Raw genomic sequence first — 24,935 nt, 5'->3', positions numbered from 1 at the left:
TGTGAGATTTGAAGATAAGTCCACGTTTTCATTGATAACACAGCTGTGACCTCGGTGGCAGAAGGGTACATGCAGCAGGCGGCCCTCCCCTTTAAACACGCACACGCGCACACACACCCCTTTAAACGCGTCACTCGCCCGGCTGGCTGGCTGGCTAGTATTTGGCGGTGTGGTGTGTGTGCGTGCGGTCGGACTGTGGTTGTGTTTCAGGTCTGCTCGTGTTTATAACGACACTCTTCGGACACGTTTCATCGCGGAGAGATGGGAATGTTGAAGAAATGGCTGTAAGAGACGTCGCTCTAACGCTCCTGGCCCTGGTCGGCTTAGTGGCTGTCGGCAGCGGTAAGTTTCATCCGCGCACCTCTCCGGCTTTTGTCTCGGATCTGTTTTTCCTGGACCGGGCATCGCCTGTTGTCGCTCATCGTCATGGCGCTCCGTGTCGGGGATTTGGCTAACCGCATCTAGCTAGCGTCGACCTCCAAAAACACGGTTGCTGTTAAACCCCAAAGTCCACACCGGCTTTGTTATTTGTTTGTAGGTGATTTGTGATTTTAACCCACTCACGAAACTCGACGTGCGGGTTTCCGTTGAAGAGCAAGTAGCTAAAACCACAACAACAACAACATGGTGGTGCTGTTTGTTTCGAGGCGCCAGCTAACGTCGCCTAGCCAACTGGAGAATAGGACTGTTTTAAAGTTGAATATTGTCGATTATTAGGCTTGGTTTGCTGGTTGTGCGACTGAAATAAAACAGTGTCTTGTGACTTATCGGTACACCGTGGGGCGAGTGATAACCTCCAGTTGGCGCTGGCGGTTATCTGTCCATGTTATGCTAACGTATTTACAAAACAGAGCTCTTGTTGGATTGTGACCGCTTATCGCTGCTCGGGTACAACGTTGATATCAGGCTGGCTAAACGTGTGCGCTGAGGTCGGTTACAGTGTGCAGCCGAACGGAGGCCTAGCCTACTTTGTGCATGAAATGTGTTGTTTATTTTCTTTGAGGGTAAACACTGGCAGCCCCTCCATTGGTGTCCCGTTTGTAAGGAGTGAAAAGGCTGCTTAGTGGCCCCCCAGCCGAAAGTGAATGCTGGCATAGGGCGACTACAGCCGGGCATTCAGCCGTCCCAGACAGAAGTCAGAGTTGAAGTCTGGGTTCATTGTGATGGAAATGTGGCAAGTGGGGGTCTTTTGAGGCGCCGGTTATGGGGCTGCTTCAGTCTGAATCCACTCCCGTCTGCTGGGGTGGGTGGGGAGGAGCTGATACCCACCGCCTCAGACGGACATATGTTGGACTAAACCTGCCTCCTGCAGCTTGTTCACCCATGTTTTGACTTTACTCCAGAAAAAACAACACATCAGAATTTATGAAATGTTTCCATTTGAGACACGAGCATGTTGTTGTGAGTTATGCAAACCTCCCATTTATTTTTGCAATTTATCCTAACGTGTTGCAACTTGCCACTCAGCAGATAAAATAAGTAATAAAAAAATACCAAGGGACTGTTGAGTCATCATTCCAGGCGTATACATGTTCCTCCCCCGCTTAGTTTAGATAAGGTTGCAGCACAAGGTTGATCAGTTCATAAAAGGCATGCTAGAAAAAAATATCACACCGGAGTGGTCTGTCTTTGACTGGATTACTCTAATTTTGACAGTGATGTGTGATGGGACTGTGGGGGTGAGTGTGAGCATACAGGGGTTTGTCCAGCTGGCGGGGTCTGCCGAATAAGGGGCCCACAAGTCTGTCTGGGGACATGGTTTCACTCCATCTGATGGATTACACCATGCAGGGACTGAAACCAGACAAACCTGAAAGTAGCTGTGCTAGATTCCAGGCCTCTGGCGAGAGTAGACCGTTTCTGTGAGACTACGCTTTACTCACCAGCTTTAATGAATCCGTCACGTGTTGTTGACTTCACAAGGATTAAGAGTCAGTAGTGTTATGGGCATTACATGCCTGTGTGACGCAGTCTATCTCAGTGCATTGAACACAGTAGCAATGTGATATGGGCACTGTCAACCACAGTGCCGTGAGGTAGGGCGCGTCCTTCTCTTTCTCCTTTACTCCCGCCCTCCCCATTCTCTATCGCTGTCATATAAAAGGCCTGGTGCTTTATCAGGATTTAATCTGCACTTTGTTATCTGTGGTCCCACTTCTGTTTTCACTTACTCGCTGCCAACATAAGGTGCTGAATCAAGCTGCAATGTGGACTGTGTTCTCTCAGGATGGCCCGTGGTTAGATGCGCTTCTGCTATCTCTTGAACTCTGCACTCACTTTTGGTCACCCTTATCAGGACTACGTCATCCCCCCATAGTGCCATCGTGTAAAATCAAAGACGGGGCAGTTGGAAAAGCAGAAGTGCCTACTGCAAACTTGCATGTGCAGTGCTAAACTCCCCTGCAGGTGCTCTTCAGTGTCAAAACCGATGTGAATGAGTTCAGGTTGAGGAAGCAAGAGCTAGTCATATTGGAACATGTGTACACCTGCCCATCAGATCAGAGCCAAGGGAATGCACAGAGAAATGTTGGAACGTCTTAGGTTCAAAGGTGTGTGTGTGTATCTGTAAAGGGAATAGGTTGGAGTGTTGGGTGGTGCTAATATTTCCTGGCTTGAAAAGGAGAAAGTTGTTTCTAAATGTGTAGCAGTTGTTGAGGCCTGTTCTAGATAGACAGATGTTTGGACTGCTGGATCCCTGCAGCTAAATTTTATGATTAAATGAAGTTGGAAGTACTCTTTGTATAAAATGTCAGGTGCACGGACACCACCTCCTTTTTGTTTAAGAATCTGTGTTTACCATCAGTTTCTGTTTTGTGGCACTGAGCCAGTCGGGGTCGAGTCAGGTTTGAGGTGGTCTTCTCTCCATGATAACTACTGTCGTTAATGACCTCCGTTGTCCTAGAGGCACAGAGCCCTAATTGCTACAGCAGACAGCGTAGCCTCTGACTGACCCAGCTCTGCCATTACTGATGTTGGACCACAAGGGATTACTACCACCGTACAGCCAGCAATTTCACCTTCGGCTTGCCATTACCCATGCTGTTACTTTACGCAGGACACTTTGTCTTTGTTTTATAGGGGTTTTGTAGTGTGTATATATCAGTGGTGAAGTCACATCTGCTCTTTGTGCCATACCGTAAATGTTGTTGTTGTCACAGTATACCCAGACAGACCCGTAGCTATGTGAGTTCATGTCTATAGGGCTGAACCTGACACCAGTCCTCCATTACATGTCTCTTTGTAGAGATGTGTTTTTTTTTTTTTTTTGGCAGTTGTTGAAATGTAGATTAGACCTGCTCTGCCTCATACTTTTCTTCTTGAATCTGTGCAGTCTACAGAATGGTGAGAGCTAGAAAAGTGTAGTTTGTAATAAATGTTTTGTTTTGGGAATATAGTGTGAGATTACATTATCTAGCGCTTGAAGTACGTTTAAACTTTTTTTTTCTCTGGCCTCCATAATGTGTTTCACTCGGCAGTTAAGCGATAACCATTGCAATACACAGTATTGTCAGTATATAACGTTGCTCCTTTTTTTTTATTTAAATGTAATTTTATTATTTATTATTATTTCAATATCAACGGTGCTTAAAAAAAAAAGGTATAACCAGAACTTTATCTGAATATACGTTGTAATGTAAAATAACCGTACACAAGTCATTTTTTCATACATGCCACTGTTATCTACACTATACAGCTTTTATTTTAAAACATGCCTGATGTAATTTTTCCGTAAGTATACAAGCAAAGTTCCCAACTGTTTTTGTTGTTTAAACAAAAGCATACATACAAGAACATGCCCAGATAAAAAAATATCATTTGGTTTAAATCAGGAACTATGCGATCAAAGATTAGATAAAGAACATTTCATGTCAGCTTCTGGCTCTTCAGATTCTTTTGGTCGGTGCCAAAACATGGAGATATGATACCCCGCTGTAACTTTAGCCAGAGAAACTTTTCAACAGTTCTAGAAGGCCAGTAAAACACACCACTAATTGTTAAGTCTCTGGCCCGCTGATATGTTTTTTTAATATCAAATCACATGGCGGATGCATTGACTCGCAGTACAGCAACATACTGGGGCATTATAGTGGAGGAACATTGACCAGTTTGGGAATTTGAGCAGCAGCCTGAAATCCAAAGTGAGCCTGTGATGGAAGTTGTGTGCCTTTTTAAACGGGTCCATGGCAGCAGACAGGATGGGATGTAGCCATGAGGGTGGTGGTTGGTAGAGATAGTAGATGCAGCTCCAGCCCCAGAGACTTCACTTTAGAATCAGATCAGTAATCTGACCCCGAGATGCAGACAAAGGTAATGACTTTTCTCCTTCCCCTAGCATTGATTAGAACACTGTGTGTGTGTGTGTGTGTGTGTGTGTGTGTGTGTGTGTGTGTGTGTGTGTGTGTGTGTGTGTGTGTGTGTGTGTGTGTGTGTGTGTGTGTGTGTGTGTGTGTGTGTGTGTGTGTGTGTGTGTGTGTGTGTGTGTGTGTGTGTGTGTGTGTGTGTGCGCGCACACACACACACAGTCTGGTGGCGTCTGCTTGTCTTGATCAGCTCTTAGTCTGGTATCTGTATGGATCTAATTTCAGCCAGTGCATTTTGGTAATGGTGCTCTGCTCCACACACGCGTGCATCGACTGTCTCTGTCTGCGTCGCTTAGCTCCCAGAAACCCACTTTGTGTAACCCTGCTGCCCTGAGCCGAGCATGTGTATTTTCCACATACTTTATCATCTTGCCATCCTACAAAGTTCACTTCCTGTTTTCCGGCTGGGTTGCTCCACACGAGGAGGTGTGAGCAACACATTCACACAACACATGTTCATCGAGGTTCATGTGCGAAGGTGTTTTGAGAGGGACTAGGCTGTGGTTTTCAGTTGGGCCCAAGTTAAGGCGATGTTGGTTGTGGCAACAATGTTTTATTAATCCCTTCCTCACGTTGTCTGCCATTTCCTGTCTCAACATGAACGGAATGATAGGAACTTCACACCAGCAGCTCAAAGGAGTCTCTCTTTGCGCCGTGTTTCCCACTTTTTCTCCACTGTTCCCTTTTCCTGTTATTTACCCTCCCGCGAGTCAAAGTCTAGACTGGGTTTTAATGACAGTCGCAGCTGGTCACTTGGGCAGACCCCAACCGCAGCTGGGGGGGCCCTGTTGGCCCGGATCGTTACCCCCTCTGCTCCCTCCCCTTTTGTATTGTCCTGACCAGCTTGGGACCAGCCCCCATCCTGTCTGGCACGGAGCAAACCCCCAAACATCGTGGTTGTTACTGTTAACCCTGGTCTGTCCCCTGTGCGCCAGTCCGCCACCCATCCCCCCCTCGCTGCTCCACGCAGAAGTGCGCTCCCCCACTCCACTCTACTCTTTGTTCATGCAGGGCCAGTCCAATCCCTCCTCATGTCGTCTTAATCTCCACACAAAGGACCAGTGTAAAGACCACCAATTATGTGGATACAAGAGCAGAGTTCACTCAAAAACTGCATACACTCGGCCTCGACTAAAATCCATGTGTATCCAGGCTTGATATTATTTCTTCAAGTCTGGCTTTGTAACACTTCTACCCTGAATCCAGTGAGATATGCAGGGTGCTGTGCAAACATGGCATTTTGGTAAATGCTAGTAGGCCAGTTCTTTCTTAGACATTGTTTGAGTTAGTTATGTCCTATCCTGCATGACATTAATTTAGAATTTTTGAGATCTTGGTTTTACATTGTGCCACCTTTTGTGAAAACATGTATGGGCTGGGAGGTTATATGATAACATACTCTGTGGGGTCACCATGATGTGTCAGCCGGTATAGATTTTTGTCTATTGAGATTTCCCTTGAAAATGTGTGGTGAGTGAACAGGACTGTTTTGTGTCAGTATTGGATTTTTGCTTCAAAGTGATGATCTGGTTTTTTTTTAATCTATAAATGGTCAATACATAAAATGACATATTCAGTCATAGATGTTCTCCATATTGGCCACCCACAGTGTTAATGCTTTTGCGTGGAAGCAGACGACGGTTTAGTCACAAGGTAGCCTTTAACGAAAGGAAAGACTTACCACAAACCAAACTCTTGGTGAACCACAAACCATCCATGGCAGACTCAAGAAGGGAATGTGTGTGTTTTCAGCCATGTTTGGTTTCCTTCCTGAGCTTCTGTCTGCGAGTCTGTGTTCCATCTGTCTCACCACACGCAGAGTCTCCATGATGGATGCCTGCTCATTTCACATCATGGTGTTCTTATCACATCGCTGTTGTTAATGTTGCTACAGCGGTGCAGTGTGTGTGTGTGTGTGTGTGTGTGTGTGTGTGTGTGTGTGTGTGTGTGTGTGTGTGTGTGTGTGTGTGTGTGTGTGTGTGTGTGTGTGTGTGTGTGTGTGTGTGTGTGTGTGTGTGTGTGTGTGTGTGTGTGTGTGTGTGTGTGTGTGTGTGTGTGTGTGTTGTAAGGCGTACTTGTTTGATTCTAAGGATAAAAATGATGGGCATTGAATGTAATAGTGTGGATGATTTAAGTGAGCCGTGGAGAACTGTTTTGTCATTAAGATGTGTTGTTTATTTCTTAAATGTTCCTCTTACTTTAAGAATGGTTTGATCCAAAAAAGCCCCTGTCTGGGCTCAAGCTGATTTCCTTTCTCTCAGAAGCAGTAAACATCAGGCATACAAAAGTGTGTGGTCCATTGGAAAAAGGGATTGAAGTTGTCTGATATGATATCAAGGATCATCCCACTCTCTAACCTTTTAGCTGTTGTCTGTTTTATTTGGCTCAACTATTTGCTCCAATAATGCTGCAGATTAGCATTATGGGGCACACAGCTTGTTTTTCTCTCTTTATCAGGCCCAGCCTGCTTCACCTCTGTGTAATCTGCAGGAAATTCCATCTGCATGCGAACTGTGGTGAATTTGGACTCACTCCGCCAAAAGTTCCTGCCACTTTCCCACTCACCCCTTGGAGAGCAAGACACACACACACACACACACACACACACGCGCAAACACTAACAGATGAGAAATATTACTGAAAAACATGTTCCACATTTCCAGTTACCACTCAGTGGACAAGCACAGACACATCAGCACACGGCACATGTGAAAAATGCTCCCACGCAGAATGCAATCCCAGACTTCAGTCAAATGGAAACTAGTGTGATGACATCGGGTTTGTGGTTTTGGGCACTTGGATGTTACATCCTGATGACGCAGTCACTGTATCACTCATTTAGAGTATTATTTTTTTTTTAAGAAGACCTGAATAAAAGCCTTTTCGTGTGAAGACTCAGTAGGTTCAAGAATGCGCTAAAATCTGCTGACACCTTTTGACAGAGACCCAAGTTGGTACAAACAGGGGAGATGAGTGAGCTCATCTAGTCAAAGAAACCTTTCAGTAAGAAACAGAGGATTAGTGGCAGTTCGCCACTCTTTTAAAATGTTTTTCCCTCTGGTCCAGATATTGTCAGTGGCCCAACTGCTGCTGAACGTCTTCTTTTTGAGGGAGAATAAGGATTTAAATTCCTCTCTCCTTTGTGTCTCCTCCTGTGGGTCTTGTCTTCACCAACTCAACAGTGCTAAGTCTTGAGTGGCCTAGCCTTTTGTTTTCTGATCAAGAATCGGCTCTGGATCTGTCACGCCTCACTCATGGCCCTGTTGTCAAACAGTTTGTCATTTACCACCGAGAGGTTTTTTTTCCTCTATGTGTAAGCCAGTCCCACAATCCCCTAGCCTTCGCTGGTCCTGCTTTGTACTCTTTTTGGTCGTAGAAAACCTTGGAAGAAGCCTTTTGTGCTGACCTTAATCTAAATGAGAAGCATGTGTGCTATGACTCAAAATCACATTTCACTCCAAATCTAATCAGTTTGCAGTTTCTTGCTCACTGGATTTCCCAACAAACTCTGGATCTGTTTTAGATGTAGCAGATTAGTGTGGACTTTCTGGCAATGACCTCATTTTCTTGTGTAGATGGACCACCATAGTTTTATAGTGGCAGCAGCAGGAGTTCCATTGTGTCAGTTTTAATAGGTTCCTGCACAGGAGTGTGCTGTGTTCAATAAAACTCCTGTCTCATAAGCTTAAACAGTGGCAGCTCTCAGTGTCAGTGTGAGAGAGACAGGAGAGGAATGGAGCAGAATGCTGCATTGGGGATTTGGCAGGAACCCTCTTCCCTTGTTGGGTTTCATCTTTGTCTGTCCCACTGGGCAGGTCTGTCTCCACCCTGCGTGTTTGGGTTCATCTGCAGTGAAGGGTCTGATTTCAGGGCCGCCAGGGCCGTCTGGCTGCTGCAGCTCAACTCCAAGCTCTGTGTCTGCATGTCACAAAATGCCTACAACTGAATGGGACACTCCACACTTTCAATCCTCTGGTGAAACTGTGGGGTAAGCTTGCCCCCTGCTGGACATAGGCTGGAAGTTAAATGGATGTGTGTGTTTTTTTTTATCTCATGCCTCTATCTGATAAATCGATATTTACTTAACTCTCTCTGTCCTTTCCTGCAGCTTTACGTTGTAACTGCACAAACTGTGAGAAGACCGGCTATGAGTGTGAAACGGATGGCGCCTGCATGGCCTCCACATTCTACATCCAGGGGAAGGAGCAACATGTACGCATCTGTATCAACCGGGACAACCTGGTCCCCCCTGGACAACCTTTCTACTGTCGGAGTGCTGAAGGCCTGCTCAACACACATTGCTGCTATGCAGACTACTGCAACAGTATTGAAGTCCCTGGTGAGGCTCCGGCATCGAGAGTTCCTTCTGTTCAACAGTGGCTCTATTTCATTTTAAAGTAACCAATTTTGTTTCTCCCTCTCTGTGATTTGCTTTCACAGTCCCAACAAAAGAGGGGTGGTCAGCCTCAGGGAGCTCCTGGGGGCCGGTAGAGCTGGTGGCAGTCATCGCAGGACCGGTGTTTCTTCTCTGTGTGCTGCTGATGGTTGGTGTGTTCCTGTTCCAGTATCACCAAAGGGCCTACAGCCACAGGCAGAGGCTGGAGGTAGAGGACCCATCCTGTGACCATCTGTACTTGGCCAAGGACAAGACCCTGCAGGACCTCATCTATGACATGTCCACCTCCGGATCAGGCTCTGGTGAGAATACTTTCTTACATGCCTGTGTGTCATTTGTACTAGTTAGAACATGTCTCATTTTAGAAATATCCACATTACTGATAGAGTTTGCAGAGGCTACCTCCATTGAACCATGCATACAAAACAAGTCTACAGCGAATCTTGGCTAATGTTTTGTTTGTCTTTCTACTGCCCTCTGCAGGTTTGCCCCTGTTTGTACAGCGGACAGTGGCTAGGACCATTGTGCTGCAGGAGATAATAGGAAAGGGTCGTTTTGGTGAGGTGTGGAGAGGGAAGTGGAGGGGAGGAGATGTGGCGGTGAAGATCTTCTCATCCAGAGAGGAGCGCTCCTGGTTCAGAGAGGCTGAGATCTACCAGACAATCATGCTGCGCCATGAAAACATCCTGGGATTCATTGCTGCAGACAATAAAGGTGAGGAAGTTTGTGTGCTGTATGGAGACGTGGACTATTCCTCGACCACCCACATTACAAGAAAATATATTTTTCAAAGCAAAATAAAAAGGAGGTACAGATAGTTAAAGGGATCCATATTTAATTAGTTGATGTTTAGTAATTCTATTTCGTCCTGCCCTGTTTCATTTAAGCAAATTATCCATTACCTGAGTTAAATATAATCCTCATATTAATGTTCCCTGCCTGTTTTGTTCTCTTTCAGACAATGGTACATGGACTCAGCTGTGGCTGGTGTCAGACTATCATGAGCATGGCTCTCTTTTTGACTACCTAAACCGCTACTCTGTCACCATTGAAGGCATGATCAAACTGGCACTGTCTGCTGCCAGTGGCCTGGCACACCTACACATGGAGATCCTTGGCACTCAAGGTAAGATGGACTTTCACATTGAAGTGCAGCACCGAATAAATGAATGAATGAACAAATTAGAGAGGTGCACTCAGTTGGTATCACTGTGTGTTATCACTAGCACCCCCTACTGATAGTTAAGAGGAGTGACGAGTCAGCAGGCAGTCAATGGCACGATAAAACAGACAGGCAACAAAAGGTGCCTTAAGAAATGATACGTTGCTATGAGACGTCCAGTCATAACTGGCACACAAAATATAATGCAGTTTGCTGCAGCAAAATGTGTTTAGACATGGACGGAGACGGAGCTACTCACTCACGGACACACTGGTTTGAGTTGAGATGATAATAAAAGCAGGGAAATGAAAGACCACACAGTAATTATTTCATTTAAGCAAGCATGTGCTATTTCTGCTGAGCTCTTGATGCAGATGTAATGATGTGTTCTCTGTCGTCCTGCAGGTAAGCCTGGCATTGCTCACCGTGACCTCAAGTCTAAAAATATCCTGGTTAAGAAGAACGGCATGTGTGCCATAGCTGACCTCGGCCTGGCAGTCCGCCATGAGTCCATCACAGACACAATCGATATAGCACCGAACCAGCGCGTGGGCACTAAGAGGTAAATGTTTCCACACTCATTCACTCAAAAGCACACAAATGGAGATTTACATTAGGGGTCTTTGAAGGGGGAGTCTGGCTACATTCTGTATGTTCTTATTGTCTACAAATCCTATGAAAAGATAAAAACAGCAGTGAATAAATAACAAGTACACAGCCTATTCATGGGTCAAAACTATTAAAAACGCATTAATGAGCCCTATTCTATTGCTGTAAATCCTTAGTAGCTGCTTCTTAATTTAATAGGAAACGGTCCTGTTTAAGGGAATTATTTAACCTTACCAAATAAAATTATACATTTGTCATACTTTTTTTTTTTTTTTTAATCAATACCCAATGAGTTTCGGGCTAAATACCACAAACAGAGTAGAAATGTCGGAAAGTATCGAGACATTTATCTTTTTATAACAATAATAAAGAATGTCACCAGCATGTCTTTTTTTGGGGGGGGGATTAATCACGATAAAATTTCAGAAAAGCCCAGCTGATGAAGTGACAATTAAAAAATATTTTCCGTCATGTAATACGATCCCAAAATATTTCAATTTTGATTCCTTGAATGTTGAATTTTACTAATAAGATTACTGAAGAGTCTGTGACGGAGGTTTCACTCTATTGATCACTCATTGCTGTTGTTTGTGTCCACCTTCAGGTATATGGCTCCAGAAGTCCTGGATGAAACCATCAACATGAAACACTTTGATTCCTTCAAATGTGCTGATATTTACGCACTGGGCCTGGTGTACTGGGAGATTGCACGTCGCTGCAATGCAGGAGGTAAGACCACAGCGAGTGATTTATACAAATGAATCAATCTAATGAACGTGGAGCATGAAACAAGGGACTGAGAAAGTTTCCTCATTGTGGACTACAGGTATCCACGAGGAGTACCAGCTGCCCTACTACGACCTCGTACCCTCTGACCCCTCCATAGAGGAGATGAGGAAGGTGGTGTGTGACCAGAAACTGAGGCCAAATGTGCCCAACTGGTGGCAGAGCTACGAGGTATTTCACACTCTATATACACTTTACACCAACAGCTGAGGGTTTTCTAAAAATACATTCAGTGGCTTTATAGACAGACTGTTGGGCAGTGCAGGGTGTGACTGAGTGCATGAATATGGACTGCTAATTTGTAAATCACTGTTGTGGGGCAGAAATACATTACGGTTATTATTTAAATCCATTGTTATAATTTTCAGAGTTCATGGTGGTAAGTTACCCTATATAATTTTTTCTTATATCCTTTCATAATAGTGCTCAGCAGTGAAAACTAATACTATCCCAGGCCTAATTTTGCTGATGGCAAAAAAAAAAAAAAAATGTTAGTGCTCAAACTAATGAATTATAAATGGATCCTGTGTTCCCTTCCCTGCAGTCCCTGCGTGTGATGGGGAAGATCATGAGGGAGTGCTGGTACGCTAATGGAGCAGCCAGACTGACGGCGCTGCGCATCAAGAAGACCCTGTCTCAGCTCAGCGTGGAGGAGGACGTCAAGATGTGAGCAGCCAGGCAGCGGAAAAGGCGCACTGGAGACGCACAACCAGACCACACTCCCCCCAGGAAACGAACACTAAAGACAGACTGCAAATGAAAACCCTGCCAGTTTTAAAGCCACACTCCAAGTTGTGACAAGGCCTACCTCACCTTTTTAGCCAAAACTACTGAGAGTTACCCGTCCCCTCTTGACTCTTCTCTCCCCCTGCCTCCCCTTTTTGTTCCTCGTGTCCCCTCCCTGTCCCCTTCGACCCACCCTTCTCCACGGGCCACAACACTACAGCACCACCACCACTGTTAATATCATCACATTCAACCTTTTTTTTTTTTTTACATTTCCCATGGCAGGAATTATTACTATTGTACAGTGACAGGATTTTTTTTTACCTCTGAAATACGTCCCGTGACGGACTAACCTTGTCCAGAAGAGTCGAGTGTTTTAAGTTTAAGAATAATAACACTTCATATTCTGTTGGCCATGCAACATCACTATGTGTGTGTGTGTGTGCGAGCGTGTGTGTGTGAGAGGGGGAAAGAGGCTGAAGCACTGTTTCTAGTTGTGTGTACAAGGTGTCTGGACTACGAGTGTTTCTAAGACACCCCAATGTCCTCTGTAGCTCATTAGACAAATCCAGTAATGGGACATTTGGTAATTAAGCATGAACAGCTAGTTTTTGCTTTTTGTTTGTTTGTTTAATCCCTCACTTGAATATCCCTCGAAAAGAAACAAGTTGCACTCAACTGTAGCTTTCTCATCTCGTGTGACCCCTGCAGGCATCACATGGCAGATGTGGTCCAGTCCCTGGTGTTAGTTTGAAATATGGCAGGAATAATGTTTGGGATGGTTTTACTTTTTATTTATTTGTCGATAGTTTTGACTTCATATTGATGAACACTGTGAGATGATGTGTGACAAGCCAGAGTCTAACATAATATGAAAATGTAACGTTGTAGTTCAGTCCACGTCTTCATCATCTTTCAGCCGTTACATCAAGGGGGTTGTTGCATTCGTTTTAATAAGATACTGAGCGCAAATATGGATGTAGCCATAACCCCCCCCGACGGTGACAGGAGATGACATCGTGCACACTGAGCAAATAAGAGGCGTATGAAATGGCAATGAAAAATACTGTTTTTTTTTTATTCTTTTTTTTGTGTTTTGTGTAAAGACATCACGATGGGTGTTTTATTTTGATGTTGACATTAGACACTACTGATGATGGGTACATATGATTTGTATATAAAACATGCCTGTTTTTTTGTTTTTGTTTTCCTTTTTCTGCCACAAGCACCAGTGTGACATCGGAACAGTGATTTTGCTTGGCTGGTACTTTCAGACGTCTGTCGTTTTGATCCGTCTGCATGGTTTCGAGCTGTGCCAGGAAAAGGACATGACAATGTCGTCTGATGGAATTTGTTTTGTTGCTCTTCTCATGGCAGTTTGGTGGTACTACTGATCCCAGATAATGTTTTGCTGCATCCATGTTTTATGTATAATTGTTGGAATTGCTTGTTGAGTTCTTTGCAGAACACAGTAATGCAGATCTGTTTCTACATTATGTCCTCCGGGGTGACATCTCTTTCTCATTGACACTGGAATATTTAGGAGCGCCATGTAACCTTGAATTCGGCTACTGCCAGTGGCTATTTATTCAGAAGTAATGACGGCTGCGGACAGTTCAGACACAGGGAACATACAGTTAGTTGTGAAAAGTAGTTGAGATGATTTACCTTCAAAGACTGACATGCTGTAACGTGAAACTGCATGTTTTCATTCTACTTTGTTGTCTGCAGGCTTCGATTGCGTCTGCAGACAGAACTATGAAAGTATTACACTGACGTTTGTCACCGTTGGGCGCTGCACTGTTATGTCCACATGGACTTTAGTTAATGTTAGTTATGTCATCACTTGTTCCAGAATCCATGTATCATGTTAGAATCCCAATTTTGCATGCTCTCTCAAACACTGGGTCCCCTGCACTGAGCTAGATGAATGTAAGACTGGTCTTTTCCTTCTCCCTACCTGTCGGGTTCCTTCTTCCTTTGTGTTCAGGTCATTGGCTGTGTACCCCAGAAATGTCGCTGCTACTGTTAGCATGGGTGGAAGTTCAGCAGGCAGAGTGGAGGAGGAGCACTGGGAGAGAAAATATGGGACACTGATGTCAGTTGAACCAAAATTGTCAAAACACTCCTGTCCATGTTTGCTTTGTTGCCATGGGTATATGACCATCAGACATCATGTTCATAAGTAATACTTTAAGATTCAAAAATCATATTGTGCAAATCTTTTCAGACTTAGTTGAAAAGTGTATATAGATGATATACAATAAATTCCTCTTTTTATTATCTGTGACCTCAACTGTGGTACTCATTCAAGTAATGCCATGTTTTTTTCATTGTTGCTGCTGCTCCAGAAAATTAACATCCACCCAGGGATAAAAGAAAATAATAATATTTAGGATAAAAGGATAGGCTCACATATTTTCAATTGTGTCTTAAATGTTAAATATGCCAACTTTATGTGGATGACCAGTCAGTGCTGATGGAAAATCTAATCCATTGAAATAATATATTTCCAAATCTTGACATTTTAGTGCAAAGTAATTGAATTGTACTCATGTGTTATAAATATTCATAGTGGCTGCCCCCTGCTGGTTGAAACCACTTTATGAGCTCACCTCGTCTCATCCTCCTCGGTAACATCAGGATATGATGGGGGGGACCTGCCTCCACTCTCTGGCTGGTTCCGAAACCAAGGGTATGTAGTAGTGATGGCGCTCTCTGTTCAACAAAGGGTTGAAAGCAATGGAAATATATCGGCCTTCAACCCTTTGTTGAACAGAGAGCGCCATCTATTGGGCTCAGAAAATAAAGAAAATGCTTCACGAAGCTTCATTTGGACATCACTAGTATGTAGGTAAGTATTTCATTTATTTGATAGATATGTCATATGACAGTGTAGCTATGATGCTGATTAATTTATGATATTGATTCATTCATGTTATACAATGCAAGTATGCTCCCAGCTAGATTCCTGGCTTTTTGCCTTCAATGTTGACACCTGCTGATATTAGCTTAAAGCATTCTGAAACCGGTGTGCTCACCTTTATTTTGAAAGAACGTTAGGAGTTATTTCCCTCAGCTTCCCTTTTTCCTGTTTCCTTTCTTTTTTCGTGACCCCGAGTTCCCTCTCCTCGGGAAAGACGTGACTATCGTGGTGCAAATTAGCACCGCAGCATTAGCGTCCGGTCACTCTACTCGCAATTAGCTAGCTAATAGCTGCGTTACTGCTTTTGGGAATCCTCGTGCAGCGGTGGACTAAACCATTTTGCACCTTCTGTAAGGGGTGACAGTGATGTGATTCGCCACTATTCTTTTAAAATACAAAGTTAAGTCCAGTCACTCAAAAGTTTAATTCAGCCAATTTGACGAAACAAAAAAAAAGCTTTTCATCCCAGGCTTTTCGAGCCCCCAAATCAGTATTTCCCCTTGACAACAGGTGTTTCTTTCTGTAATCAGTCCTCCCGTGACCGTTGATATTTCCTATTTTTCGGCTGCATCTCATGGATGGCAACATTCACCCAACCACACAGCCATCAGCTATCACATGACCACTGTTCCATTATCAGGTCACGTGATGCCAACGGGGCCATCTCCATGACGACATTCCAAACTCCATCCACTGATAAAGATGAGATGTGACAGAAAGCCCCGCAAGAAATCAAATAAGTGGACCTTGAAAGTTTTCTTAAATTTTTTTTTATTTCAAGATTGAACCTCCAAGCTCAGTATCAATGCTGCTTGAAGTTTGAGTTCTAAAAACAGAAAAATGAGCACATATTTAAAATGCATTTTATTTTCCTTTACAAGAAACGAAAGCAGACAAAATAAGATGAAGGGGAAAGGGAGTGGGAAAGCTGTATATAAAGAGATGCAACCTCTGGCTTCCTGAAAAAAATATGTACAATTCAAAATAATATCCATACAAAACATGCCACATACAATAAAAATGATCATTATATTTATTCATATTCCCTAAAAGTATCTCTGCTGTACAGATGCAACATCTTTTTAAAAAGTAGGTGAGGTTAAAAAAAACCTTCAATTTGAGCAAACTTTATTAAATTATAAGATATGCAGAGAACTTAAATTAAGATTCAGAGAAGTTAAAAATTATTCAGGCTAAAATCCAGTGAGCGGCATAATGTCTCGTCATGGTCTTCCCTTGAAATAGAAACATACCAAAAAATATATATATCACTGCTTCAGATACTTGATCAATATCTACCACTTTAGAGAAGTTCTCTGTTATACTATGAGAGTGCAATTCATTACCAGGTTAAGTATGGGATTAACTTTGAATATTACATCATAACATACATTAGGCCAAGTAACCATTTCACAAGGTTTACCAACACATTCACTTCTATAGGGAAGATATTAAAAAGCAAAACACTAACAATATTCTAGGGAATTCAAGATTTTCCATTCAAGAGTATATTAATCCAATTGTGACCGATTAAGGGACAGGTTTTGGTAATCAACAAGCAGTAGCATAAATAAAAAGAAAAATAAACACGAACAATATTACATAAATACAAATGCTATGCACCATTGTACTGCTTTTACGCAAGAAGTGATTTTCATGTCTAATTAACGACCCTCCACATGAATCCAAACAGTTTTGTAATCACACCGGCTTCTCGTCGCGACTGATTGGAGAAGACCAGACATTTTTCTCAAACCTATTTTTAACAAACTTGTCTCTGAGAGCTTATAGCAAAAAACACTAATAGAAAAAACAGGTAAATGCAAAACACTCTGGTTCATATACATAAAGATATTAGTTTGCCATTTTACATATATTTATATTTATATACAGCTTTATCTTTGTTAAAATGATATCCAGTGGTTGATTTTTTTTTCAATTTTATTTCTCTACACTTTTGACTTTATTGATTACAAAGGGGCTGGATAAAGAGTTGCTGTCCCCTAATGCATATACTATATATACAGTTTGTACAACTTTGCATTTTTAAATCATGTGAGGTCTTAGGTTAGGGGAAGGAGGAAACAAAGTAGTATGGGAAGGTGGAGTTTTAGTAAAGCTCCCTTTTAAAGACTTTTTTCATTCATCTTACATAGAAATGAAAACAAATGCCCTTTTTTCCAATAAGTCTTTCCCTGCCATCAGTTCAGCCTTGAGAGGACAGTACCAGCACTAGAAAAGCACACTACAAGGGAAGTAGAAACACTGCAGGCTGTACTCAGGCAGAGGAAGACTTACTACAGTAAAGTTTAACAACAGTCCACTAAATAATACAGAGAGGAAGAGGCATGATTAAAAGTTTTAAGGTTGAGTTATGACAAGTTTGCGTTATGGGGGAATAAAAAGCATTTCATGGGACAGTAGTCATACATCCACCGGCTGGTTTTTCAACAAGTGGAACTTCAATGTATGAAGCAACAAGCGAATGTGTACTTTCTTAATTCTGGACGTTGTAGCCTTCTTCAAAGACCGTGTCCTGTGATCCTAGAGCCATTCACTCACACCATTGCTGTCTTCAAGCAACTCAAAAGGTTGATGTTATTGTGCTTTCACACAGCTGATAAACATGGTTTTTGAGACACATAAATAAAAAGAACAACAAAAAAAGAAAAAGCTACATCAATATCCAGGAGGATTTGGTGGCATACAGGACACCCGCTAAGCTTCTGATTGTGATTTTAATGCTATATCTTATCAAAACTGTCATATATTTCCTCTGTATAAACAATTCATGAATAATAATTATGTTGGCTCATTATTGTAAATCATCATCAGCATAGAGTAGATAGAGCAAACCTGCTGCTTAAGATTCCCTGCTTGTCCGAGAAGGCTAAGCCCATAAAAACATTCCCCCCCTCCCCCTCCCCCACCCCCGTTCCACAGTAGCAGTTAACAGTTTTTATACAAAGCAGTGGCTTCCCGCTAAATCAATGAGGTAGACTGGGTCCAACTAACCCACCATGGGACTCCACACAGTCAGAACATCTGGTGCCTCTGGAGCCACAGATCAATAGCATCTCAAATTTTATATTAACTTACATCTTTTTTTTTTTTTTTTTTTTTTTTTCCATCGATCATATGCAGTTCTTACACAGAGCCACATCAAGATTGTCTAGCTAGCCAATATCCGTGTTGTCTTCATTGATGACTTGATGGGAAAGTGCCTTTTCTGGGAGGTGAGAGGAGGTGTGGTCAGGTAGGACAGGAATAGGTCCGACTTAAAACATAAAAATGCATCATTAGTTCATTCTTAGTATTTTAAAATGGCTTTTTGTCGAAGCTCCGTGTGAGCTATGCACTACGAGTATTGTTAACAGAGGGTCAGAATCATTTGGTAGATGTTGAAGATTGTTTTCCAGCCACTGTAAGATTATTGAGAACAGTCGAGGGGGGAAAAGGGTCTTGGCTGAGGAAAAGGTGATTCACTAGTCCAAACATGAAAGGTAATGCCACCATCAGGCTGCTGCTGCTGTTGATGGAGGTGGTCGGTTGCTTTTATTGATTAATGCTCTTCAAACCTTTGGCTACAGGTGTCAACGCTTTAGTCTTTCAATGACGGAGGCCAGCCTTCCTCCACATCTTTCAGAACAGCTTATGCACTGGCTTTGTAGGATTCGAAGGCTTTGGCGCAGGAGTGTTCTGGCACCAGTGAGAGGGGAATTCTCCATTTTTCTTTCTTCTGGTTAGTTCATCCATTTTCGGCAATTCCAGGCTCCACAATGGCAAGGGATCTTGTGCTGATCATCCTCAAAATCAAACTGGTAGTCGTAGGTCAGCTGGAAGTAAGAAAAAGGCGGTTAACGGCTGCTGAGATTTAAAAGTTAACATACAAAAAGGTAGCAAAAAGAGAGGGATGTGTAAGCGTGAGTAGTAAGTTAGTTTTCTAATGCACCGCACCTCTTCTCCCTTTGGGATCCTGCGGCTGGAAATGATGATAATCTTGTCTTCTTTGTCAAATGTTACAACTTCTGCAACACAGTTTGGGGCGCAGGAATGGTTGACGTAGCTGGAAAGGAGAAAAAAAATCAGTTAAAAAAAACAACCTATAATATTAGATTAAGGGGTTTACAATGAGGCTATCAATCACTTACCGAGCTGGGCCTCCTGTCAGAGTGGCATCAATCACCTGCTCATTGTTGATGCGGAACATGTAGATCCCACGGTTCTAAGTGAGAAGAAGAAAAAAAATGTTGATACAAAATTTTTCAATTCATAATTTATACTTTTACGGACCCAATTATGTTGTTGGTTCTTTAGTGTTATCCAGCTACAGAATAAGTTTGTGAAGCCCTGCAAATACATATATTATTAGATTCCTCCCTCTTTTGTCCATTCCTTAACCCAGGGGAATGCTTATTGTTTACTTTGCCAGTGTTAAATATGGTTATAAAGTTTCATGAGGCTGTAATAATTAAATGTCACAACAGCTCATTTTATTCAGTGAATAAAAAATGTTTTTCTCACCATTATAGAGATTAACAGCATCACACATGAATTAATTTGGGCTCATTGTATCCACAAGAGTCTCAGTCTCTTCCAAACAGACCCACTTTATGCAGTTACAAGAAACAGAACAGAACTACTCAAACACACCATTTTTCAAAGGGAGGAAATAATAAATGTATACTGCTTGCCAAAAACTGCATGAAAACGGGTTCTGTTGGTACTCCCCCTTAACAGATATCCCCACTTTCCATTTCATAGACATGTCCACTTAATGCTAAAAGTACAAAAGAACCCATTTATAGTCACTTATCTTGAGTACCCACAAGTATTCCCCTTATGGTTATCCCATACAGCTCGTCTATAAAAGTGGGCTGTAAATGTGAGACTTGTGGGTACACATACAACCCATTTTCATTCACACCTAGAGGTGAGAGGTCAAGACACCCCTTCGAAATCTGCCATGCCAGTTTTCACTCACCAAAATGTAGTCAATGGATTACTTTGGTTTTCAAAAAATTGACATACCTGCTCCTCATAGATCTTCTCGCGCCTATTGGCCACTTCATTGCGTATGACAGTGCCAATGTACTCAATGACCATGGTGTGCTTCTCCAGATCCTTAGCAGCGTACAGACCCAGGCCCTGAATGCGGGATCGTGCCAGATACACGTTATTCTTCCATTCAGTCTTCAGGCGCCGATACTGGGATGACTTGGAGTGGACGAACTGCTTGCTGTATGGCGTGTTGAGCTCGCCAGTGAAGGTACTCTGGTAGGCCTTTGACACGCTGGTGCTATTTAGAGTATGAGGCCTTGAGACAAACAGAAAAAAGAAAATGTGGGTGGGTATGTCTAAAACAATTGTACAACAAATATTAGTGTAAAAAACTGTACATCAAAATGAAAATTAGCAAATAAGCAAAATAGCAATAGCACATTTCTTATCTGCATAATTGAAAACTATAATGACTGAAATAAGATAATTAATACAAAATATTATTATTATGCTTTATTGCTATGCCTCACTGAAAATATTGTGTGAATTATTGTACAAAAGTATTTCAATTTAAATCAACAAGCCGGATGGTCACACAGGTTTGAGTCAGCTTGATAATGTGCCTTTACTGCAAATTTGTGTGGAATATTGCTTAAAAAAAATTGTTGCTTTACCTCTTGCACTGTGTGGGGACTTTGGGCTCAGAGCGAGCAGAGCCAGTGGGATTGATCATGAGAGGGAGCTCCATCAGAGGGTGACGGCCATATCGGAACAGGTAGTTCTGGCAGTTCTCGACTCCAGGCAACTAAAACACAACACAAATCATATCGATCATGCGCTTTGATTTCCAGTAGGACCATTGTACCCCACGGCTCTCAACTACTGGCCTTAATTTGGGGTCTGGTCAAGCTTTCTGTATCGTGTCTGCATATGAATCCATTTTTGGTGAGTGTTTTACAATTACAGTAGGGATAGACGGACTGATCCAGTGTCACTATGATTAAAAACACTGGTGAAAGAAGTAGCCTGTCTGCACTTTCATAGTCGGTGTCATTGCAGACTATGCTGGTGCGAACTGATCAATTAATAAAAATGAATTCTGAGCACCTATTCATTAATTTGCACATTTGTTATTAAGGAGGATATTTCCACCCCCAGTATGTGTGAATATTGGCTTGCAAGGGGCTTTAATTACAACAGGGAGACAACCATCAAAGTTACTTTTTTGCTGCATATTCTTACCGACTCTGTGATGCGCATTACAGCGTGAACTGTGAGGCCATACATCTCCTCTCCCTTGACATGTTCAGTGAACAGCTTCAACATGGACGAGTCATCTCTGAGTTTAGCCACCTGCTGCACCACCTGTTCCCAGATCCCTAAAGACAAAGGTGGTGAGATACACAGGAAAGTTTATTTCAAGCGGAAAAGCACAACACAACGATACCATGTAACAGAGTGGGAGCAGAGAATGAGTTCTTACCCTCTGGAGTAGTGTCACGGTACTGCAAATCCTCCATGCCATGCTCCAGAACACGCACCTCGAACAGGGGACGACCATCGTCCTCGTTGATGCGGCAGCGGTAGCGACATCGCTTGTTGGGCACACGTGTGCTCCAGTAGATGCGTGTGGCTTCATAGCCAACCGGGAAGATGGCAGTGGGTGAGTGGAAATTCGCCATCTGGGATGGTAGCAACTGGCCAACAGCATGGAAGATGAGCCCACCAACACGGAACAAGTGGACACGGTCACCTCGCTGCAAGATGCTGGCAATCTGCTTCACCTCGTCACGCTCGATGTAGACGCGCCGCAAAACGGCAAACATGCTGAGTTCGTCTTCACTGGGGCCCTTGAGCTTATGCTGGGTGCACAACATTGTCTTGTCCTTGAAGAACATGCAGCGTGCCCGGATGGCGCAGGCAAAGTGGTAGACATTTGGGCAGCGCATTCTGTTGCAGCTGTTTGTGGCACCCGTTTTCTGGCAGTATGCGCAAAGAGTTCTCAATCCACGACGCAGGGCTACCTCCACGTTGATAAGGGCACCCCCCTGCGTCTCGTACACCTCTGTGGACCACAGGGCACAGTTGAGGTGCACCCACAAGTCCACATCAATGTTCAGCAACCGGGCAGGCCCATCTGTGGCTCCATCACCTTCCTCATGGCAGAAACAGCACTTACGTTTATCCCGAGGCAGCCTCTCTGGTCGCAGAGTAATGCGCAGGCGCTCCATTAGCTCAGACACCTCGCGGCTGCTCTCTTTCTTAGACCCACCCTTACGTATTGTTATGACGATCTGAAGACGCTTCCAGCGAATCCCCTTCCATTTCTTAACTTTGGGATGTATGATTTCCTCATCGGGGGAGAGAGGCCTGCGCTGCTTGACAGCCTTTGGGGAAGAAGACTCCATGTTGTTGGGAGAATCATTAGGAGGTAGAGCTTGATCAACGGCCAGGTCTTCCTCCTTGATAGTAGGACTCAGAAGATCTTTAGCAGGAACATTAGGACCTTGATCTGCAGAGGGAGGTGCTGGATCAGTTCCCAACTCTGGAGCGACAACCTCAGACTCTGTGACATCAGTTGGTTGAGCAGCATCAATAGGAGGGCCATCATCCTGTACACACTCAGTCTTGATCTGGACAATGGTGGGACTGGAGGGAGGCTGGGATGGGGAAGCTGATTTTATGGAAGGTTCAGCTTCACTACTTGGAACAGGGATAGATGGGGGAGGATGTGGAGGAGATGGTGATGGGGGTGGAGATTCTTCCACTGGTATAGCAGGCAGGTGGCGCACATCCAAGTCGTTTACTTTGGTTGTGTAACAGTGCTGGGCCGGTGTGTCATCTTTTTCTGGGAATTCCTGAGAGAATAATTCACACATGAGATCTAAAGCTTTCAAGAAATACATAAGATGCAACATATGATAAAAAAAAAAGTTCAGTGCTCAAGACAGACCTGTTTAATAAGTGCCAGAATGTCCACTTGTTTCTTCAACGTACAGCCTGGTAGAGACACGTCAAATTGCCTTAGCCACTCATCTTGACTGGGTGAAGCTCTGTCCTTTGTACACGGATCTCCTGAAAACATGATGACCTCAATATCAGTCTTTATTCATGGATTGATCAACTCTCCTCAAATCACATGCTCAAGCTAGACAAAAGAATGACATCAAAATGCAAAAAAAAAAAAAAAGACCCACACAATGACTACCTAACAGGACAATCCAAATCAACAATATTATAAATGCATACCCGATGGGTCAGGTCCTTTCCCAGGTCCATCCACGACAGGCATATCAGGGTTTTGGGGAGGGAAAGTCACCTCGTATGAACCTGGCATCCTAATATTAAGCAGCTGGGCCATGGCCATCATTACATGGTTCAGTTTCTGGGGGAAAAAAGTCAGTCAAAGTTTGTGTTAGCTAGGCATGAAAACAAAGAGGTTAAACAAGTGCAATTATATCATGGCTTAGTACCTTGGCTGCAGCAGAGGACAATGTGAAGGTAACAGACACTTCATTGTTTTTGGCCTTGTCCCAGTGGTTGGACGTGGAAACATCCTTGCTATTGGCTGCTTCAAATGGTTTGTTTTCTGGGAATGCTACAAAATAAAATGCGTACATCATTTTTGGGGCAGTTTACAATTTAGCAGGCATGAATAATCATAAATTGATTTAATGGGTATATGAAAATGGACTTGAACAATAAAACATAATGCAACACATTGGATGGATTTCACCTAAACTAGCATGTTAAATATACTGGATAAATATATATATGAAACATTGAATTACAAAATGTTGTATAATACCTGGGATTGCAGTGCGAGGTATAAGGGGGATGATGGGAGATATTGCTCTCTCTGTCTCTTCCTCTTTAGGCTCCCGTAGATGAGGGAAACGTGACGTTTCATCTCCTACGTTACTTTCAGGGGATGATGCCGGAATAATGCTTTCTGGGGCATCCTCGTCATCACTCTCCATCCTGTAAGAAAGACAAAACACACATGTATAGGCAGTTAGCAACAAATAAATCCATTTACTCTGGTTGACACAGAACTCAAAGAGAATCGTCCTATTGTACCTGATGTCCTCATTCTGGTTATGTGGTGGAGTGGGGAGAGCTGCTAGAATGTCTACACTCTTCACTTCATCTTTAACAGAATCTGCAAGGTAAATAACAGCATATTTAGTACCCAATTTCTGTACAACTGCAGATAAATTTCAACATTCATCAAAACCAATTTCATGTCAAATCCTTCATCGTTTACCCATCGGTTCTTCTGCTGGCTCTGTGTCTTTCTGACCCTCAGACAGCTCCTCCCCAGGCGTCACTCCATTCAGCAGCTTGTGCTGTACTGAAGGTGGAGGAGTAGGTGGCAGGGAAGATGGGGGTGTTGGTGGGTTGCTGAGGTTGCTCTGTAAAGTGCACAAAACATTATGCTCATAAAACATCTGTATTTGAAGAAATCGTTCTTGGTGCCGTTTCAATCAACAATGACATGTTGTCACAGCCTGCAACAGCTTACCTTTGTGAGTAACTGAGAATAGTAGTCTGGGATATTGTCTAGCACTGCGTTTCCAAAGGATCCTTTGAGCTGGGCTTTGCCATTGGCTGGGCTGCTTCCAAAAGGGGCAAACAGATCCAGACTGGCAGTGATCGAAGGCTCCATCAGGGGCAGCAGAGAGAGACCCTGGAGGGTAAATGTCCATTAGTCCCAATGATGAAGAGCCCCTCTTAAACATAAAAAATCATGTAAGAAAATAATTTATATATAACTTTACCTGTTTGAGTTGCTTTATCAGGGCTTCAGCACTTTTTCCAACGTCTTCCTTCTTATTCTTTTTCCGTGCGTTAGGACCTCGATCTCCAGTTGCCTTATTAGTGCGCTTTGGCTTTTGTGCAGGAGCCCTTTTTGTTATAGACTGCAAATCCTGTGAGGGTAATGAAGAGGATTAGGAGTTTTTTCAA

General features: G+C 43.2%; 2 protein-coding genes across 8 annotated transcripts in view; one reads left to right on the top strand and one right to left on the bottom strand.

The window, feature by feature from the left end:
- Positions 1-123: 123 nt before the first annotated feature.
- acvr1ba (activin A receptor type 1Ba) lies at positions 124-14,323 on the top strand. Its single transcript, XM_084014607.1, has 9 exons — positions 124-342; positions 8,470-8,700; positions 8,802-9,059; positions 9,241-9,471; positions 9,716-9,883; positions 10,325-10,481; positions 11,133-11,257; positions 11,355-11,485; positions 11,859-14,323. Exons 1-9 carry the CDS (start codon positions 279-281, stop codon positions 11,982-11,984), a joined length of 1,491 nt encoding a protein of 496 aa, XP_083870733.1. The 5' UTR covers positions 124-278; the 3' UTR covers positions 11,985-14,323.
- Positions 14,324-15,810: 1,487 nt separating this feature from the next.
- The window catches only part of kmt2d (lysine (K)-specific methyltransferase 2D), a 29,670-nt gene continuing 20,545 nt past the window's right edge, over positions 15,811-24,935 (bottom strand). For all 7 annotated transcript variants that reach the window (XM_084014706.1, XM_084014708.1, XM_084014711.1 and 4 more), the window contains exons 41-55: positions 24,749-24,898; positions 24,493-24,657; positions 24,235-24,382; positions 24,048-24,129; positions 23,776-23,948; positions 23,441-23,565; positions 23,217-23,352; positions 22,921-23,042; positions 21,451-22,825; positions 21,210-21,346; positions 20,642-20,772; positions 19,998-20,283; positions 19,118-19,191; positions 18,924-19,032; positions 15,811-18,802 (exon numbers count right to left, since the gene is read on the bottom strand). In XM_084014706.1, coding sequence (XP_083870832.1) covers positions 18,710-18,802; positions 18,924-19,032; positions 19,118-19,191; positions 19,998-20,283; positions 20,642-20,772; positions 21,210-21,346; positions 21,451-22,825; positions 22,921-23,042; positions 23,217-23,352; positions 23,441-23,565; positions 23,776-23,948; positions 24,048-24,129; positions 24,235-24,382; positions 24,493-24,657; positions 24,749-24,898 — 3,306 coding nt within the window. In that variant the 3' untranslated portion in view covers positions 15,811-18,709. The remainder of the gene's footprint in view (positions 18,803-18,923; positions 19,033-19,117; positions 19,192-19,997; positions 20,284-20,641; positions 20,773-21,209; positions 21,347-21,450; positions 22,826-22,920; positions 23,043-23,216; positions 23,353-23,440; positions 23,566-23,775; positions 23,949-24,047; positions 24,130-24,234; positions 24,383-24,492; positions 24,658-24,748; positions 24,899-24,935) is intronic.

The sequence above is a fragment of the Eutrigla gurnardus genome, assembly GCF_963514095.1.
Source record: "Eutrigla gurnardus genome assembly, chromosome: 8".
In the NCBI taxonomy this organism is placed as follows: Eukaryota; Metazoa; Chordata; class Actinopteri; order Perciformes; family Triglidae; genus Eutrigla; species Eutrigla gurnardus.
This window is presented reverse-complemented; position numbering and strand designations above follow the sequence as displayed.